We start from the raw sequence: 4,247 nt of genomic DNA, 5'->3' as shown, positions 1-4,247 counted from the left end.
GCTGCGCTCCTCTGTGCGCCGCGGCTACGGCCGGCGCCCCGCCGCCTCTTGGGACCTGTGCGCAGGCCTGCGGCTGCTGCAGCAGCTGGGGTACCGTCCCTCTGGCAGCTTCCTGGTAGCTGCCCTGGAGGAGGTGCACGAGCACCTGCCCTGCGTGCGGCTGGTCGACTGCTCGGCAGTCGCGGCCAGCCTGATTGCATGGGGGTACGCCCCTCCAGCGGGGTGGACGGCAGATTTCCTGGCGGCATCAGGGCGGCTGCTGGCTGGCGGCGGCGGGGCTGGATGGGCCGCGGCGCAAGGGCAGCGGCAGTCGCGCGTCACAGCCGCGCGCCTGGTGCCGCTGCTGCGCTTCGCTGCTGCCGCGGAGGGCTCGGGCAGCTGTGCGTTCGCATGCGCCGAGGAGCGCCGCAAATGGTGCGACTGCGTGCTGAGCGGCGTTCTTCAGATCGCTGCAGCGCCTCCAAGCGGCAACTGCGCGAGCACCAGCGCCAGCGCCGGCGGCAACAGCGGCCTTGGCGTGCCCGGCGGCGGCTGCAGCGGCAGCGGCGGGAGCGGGCGCGTCGATGACAGGGGCAGCGACAGGGGGGTGAGCGACCCCGAGGTCTCGGCTGCAGTGGCCCTGACCATCGTCCAGCTGCCACGCCTGGCTGCCACCACATTCGCTGGCAGTGTCGCAACGGAAGGCGAGCAGCAGGAGCAACAGCAGCAGGAGGAGCAGCAGCAGATGCATCCCCCCACTGCTGCAAGCCTGCAAGCTTGGGCTGCGCAGCTGCCCGACAATCAGCGGCGGCGCTGGCGCAGGCTGCTGGCCCTGTGGCCGTGTGCGCGGCGCGCCCTGGCCTCAGACCGCCTGTCAGCTGCGGCCGATGATTGTGCGGTCTTGCTTTCCAAGTCGTTGTGGCAGGCCGGCGCTGAAGAGGACCGTTCGCAAGCTGACCGCGCAGTGGCTTATGAAAGCGCAGCTGCAGGCGCCGGCCCCGCCGACACCCTGCCTGCGCAAGCGCCGGTCGCGAACTCTGCCGCGCGGCGCGGCGGCGCGGCCCAGGGCGCTGCCCCGCCTCAAAGTGGCGAAGCGGTCTGGCGGGGGCGCGTCAACGGCCATGCGGCGGAGCGCGGCGGCGGCGGCATCAACGGTCATGGTGGCCTCAGGATTGCGGATGGAGTGGGGCTGCAGCAGCAGTTTGAGCAGGCGCCTGCGTTCCCGGAAGCGGGGGCGTCGTGTGCCGCAGTTCGTTGACCAGTGATGGGCGTTGGCATCCAATGTATGATATCCATTTTCCTCGGTCCAATGCGGTTCAGCAGTGCCCGGTGGTGCTGGCTGTGCATGACTGAAGCGTTTGTAATTCTTATCCAAACGAAATAGGTTTGCTCCAACAGAGCTTTTCAGGTGGCGGCCAGTGGTGGGGTTCATGTGAGCGTGACGGCTACGGCGCGTGTGCAGTCGCGGGGCCAACGTGATGGCGGCTTGCGTGGGCAGCAGGGTCCGGAAGGGCGATTCGAGAGCTTGTCTAATGCCAGCAAGGTGATCGTCGGCAGCACGCTGCCTATCATGATCCCATGTACAAACAAGGCGCATGCACTGCCCATGTCGCTAGTGAGACAGCGCTGGTGACCCTCGTGGTGACCATGTAGCGGTGACGTGCCCAACCGCCCACCTGGCAAAGGCCGGGCTGCCGTGCGCTGGAGTAAATGAGCCTTGTTGGGAACTCAATATTCATCGCTGCAGCAACAGCATAGACCGTGTCGAAGATGGGGCCACCGGGGAGGTGGAACACTGGCCCCACCCTACCAGCTGGGTTGGCCAAGCAGTTTAATCCTGGAGCGTCTAAGAAGCCTTTTGCCGGGCCAGGTGGCGGGCCTCGAAAAGGGCCCGGGCGACCTGGCAAGGCGATCGAGAGCAGGAAGCAGGCACGCAAGGCGGCCAGGGATGCGAAAAAGCAGCATAGAGCTGAGTATCAACAGCTGCGGCGATCAGCAATCGCTATCAAGCGGCCGGCTGGCGCCCAGGTGCAGCAGCCGCCTGCTGTGCTCGCTTGGCAGCGGAGCGCTGCCGCCGCTGCTGCTCTGCACTCGCCCTGCATGCTGCCGCGCCGACACTGCCACGCGACCTCTCATAACATATGATTGGGTGTATGCTGCTGCCAGGGCTTGTATCGCAAACTCGCGTCGTCCTCTGACCGCCCCCTTCGTGCTGCCTGAAACAACACCTGCATGCAGCCACAGCAGCAGCAGCAGCAAGGGCCAGCTGCCAAGCGGCAGCGGACAGAGGGCCCTGCACAGGCCAGGCCCTCCCCGCACCGGCAGCAGCAACAGCGGAAGCAGCAGCAGCCCGACTCCGCGCCTGCTGCCGCCGCCTTGCCAAAGCAGCAGCAGCGGCTGTCCGATCGACGACCCGAGGCGCTTCTGCGGAAACAGGGCAGGGGGGAGCAGCAGCAGCAGGAGCAGCAGCTTCCGCGCAGCAGCAAGACGAAGTTTTTCGAGGCGCTCGCCGCAGGGGAGGAGGATCCTGATCTGAGATCTCAGGACGAGCTGCGGCGCCTGTTGGGGGTCAAGAAGGTGCGCGCGCGTGCGGAAGCACCAGGCAGCCATGTTTGGCGGGCGTGCGGCAGCAGCGGCGGCGGCAGCTGCAGCAGAGGCGGCGGAGAGAGGAGCGGCAGTCGCGGCCGCCACGACTGCCGTGTCGGAGCCAGCTGCGGCAGCAACAACAGCACCCCGGCAATTGGTTTCGGGCGGGGGGGTTGTGTGCAGCTGGCTCATCGCTTCGTGGCGGACGCCCACGCTTCCGCCGTGTATGTGGCGCACGACAGCGGTGGTGGCGATGATCAAGCAGGCAGCCCCTGACGCACCATCTGTCCCTGTGCAGGGCGAGAAGGCCGCAGCCAAGGATGCAGATGGTCTGGATACTTTGCTGGCGGTGAGCGCCTGTCAGCATGCCTAGCTGGCCCGCAGCTAGGCATAAACCGCAAGACCCTAGAAATATCTGTGCTGGCATCATGCGAGATGTTTTGGGGCTACCTCACAGCATTATCCCGTGCCCGGTGTCATGCGTACCACGGGTTGCGCACAAGTGTGGGTGTCGGTTGATGCGGCTCAACCGACCTCCTCCGGTTCTGCCGCGTTGCTGCGCTGCGATCACAGGGCATCACCGCCGGCGACAGCGACGGAGAGAACGGGGATGGCGGCGGCGGCAGCAGCGACGACGACGGCATTGGCGGCTTTGGCCTCGACGGCGGCAGCAGCGGCAGCGAAGTTGAGGACGAGGAGGAAGACAGCGGGGGCGCCGGCTGGGGCATGGGGGGGTCTTCAGAGGAGGAGGAGGAGGAGGAGGAGGAGGAGGAGGAGGAAAGCGGCAGCTTGGGGTCTGGTGATCTGGAGGACTCCTCAGAGAGCGGCGAGGGGCTGGAAGATGAGGAGGCGGACGAGGCAGATGTGGAGGGCGGCGGGCGGAGAAGATGGGCAGGCGGCGCGTCGGAAGATCTGAGGACGGCCTCTGGGAGCGGCAGCGACGAGGGCGAGGACGGCGGCAATGGGGGTAGCGGCCGCGGGGGGTCAGATTTGGAGGGGGGTACCGACCAGGTTGCTGCGGCGGGGCCAGCGGTGGCAGCTGGCGGTGGTGGTGCGGCAAAATACATACCCCCCGCGCTCAGGCGGCAGCAAGAGGCGGCCAGGGCGGGGCCCGCGGCGGGCCTGCTGGAGCCCGCGGTAGAGCGGAGGATCACGGGCCTGCTGAACAGGTGGGGGCCCAGGAGGGGCAAGCGGCCGCATGGGGTCCGCAGCAGGCCCGAGCCGCCCGCCTGGCTTGCGGGCTGGAGCGTGAGTGGGGCCGAGTCAGGGGGCGGGGGCTCTTCCGGGGGCGGGGGCTCCCGCTGCCGTTGTCCTTGGAAGTGCGGGCGGGCGGCGCTTGCATCGCGGCTGGGGACGGCGGGGCGCGCCCATGGCGGCTCCCTGCGGCGGACGCGTCCCCTGCCGCGGGCACGACCGGCCGATGCCTCGCACCCTTGAGCACCCGCCCCCGCGCCGTTGGCCCGACCCAATGACGTCACCAATCGTCACCCGCCAGGCTGGCGGAGGCCAACCTGCAGGGCATCGTCAAAGACGTGACGGCGCTCTACTCGACCCACGGCCGCGGCGCGGTCGCCTCTTCTGTCGCCCGCCACGTCATCGGCGCCGCCGCCGAGGGGCCGCGTGCGAGCGAGCAATTTGCCGCCGTCGCGGCCGCTTTCGTGGCGGGTGCGCAGGGCCGGCGC

The 4,247-nt window shown here is 68.5% G+C and overlaps 1 protein-coding gene across 1 annotated transcript in view; it reads left to right on the top strand.

The window, feature by feature from the left end:
• Positions 1 to 4,247, top strand: part of MNEG_8098 (hypothetical protein) — a gene marked incomplete at both ends in the record, with an annotated part of 7,435 nt that overhangs the window by 1,384 nt on the left and 1,804 nt on the right. The window contains 4 exons of the mRNA XM_014043428.1: positions 66 to 586; positions 2,864 to 2,914; positions 3,139 to 3,734; positions 4,061 to 4,230. Coding sequence (XP_013898882.1) covers positions 66 to 586; positions 2,864 to 2,914; positions 3,139 to 3,734; positions 4,061 to 4,230 — 1,338 coding nt within the window. The remainder of the gene's footprint in view (positions 1 to 65; positions 587 to 2,863; positions 2,915 to 3,138; positions 3,735 to 4,060; positions 4,231 to 4,247) is intronic.

Source organism: Monoraphidium neglectum (assembly GCF_000611645.1).
Source record: "Monoraphidium neglectum strain SAG 48.87 unplaced genomic scaffold scaffold01503, whole genome shotgun sequence".
NCBI lineage: Eukaryota > Viridiplantae > Chlorophyta > Chlorophyceae > Sphaeropleales > Selenastraceae > Monoraphidium > Monoraphidium neglectum.
The sequence above is the reverse complement of the archived record's forward strand: the minus strand, read 5'-3'. Positions and strand labels throughout refer to the sequence as shown.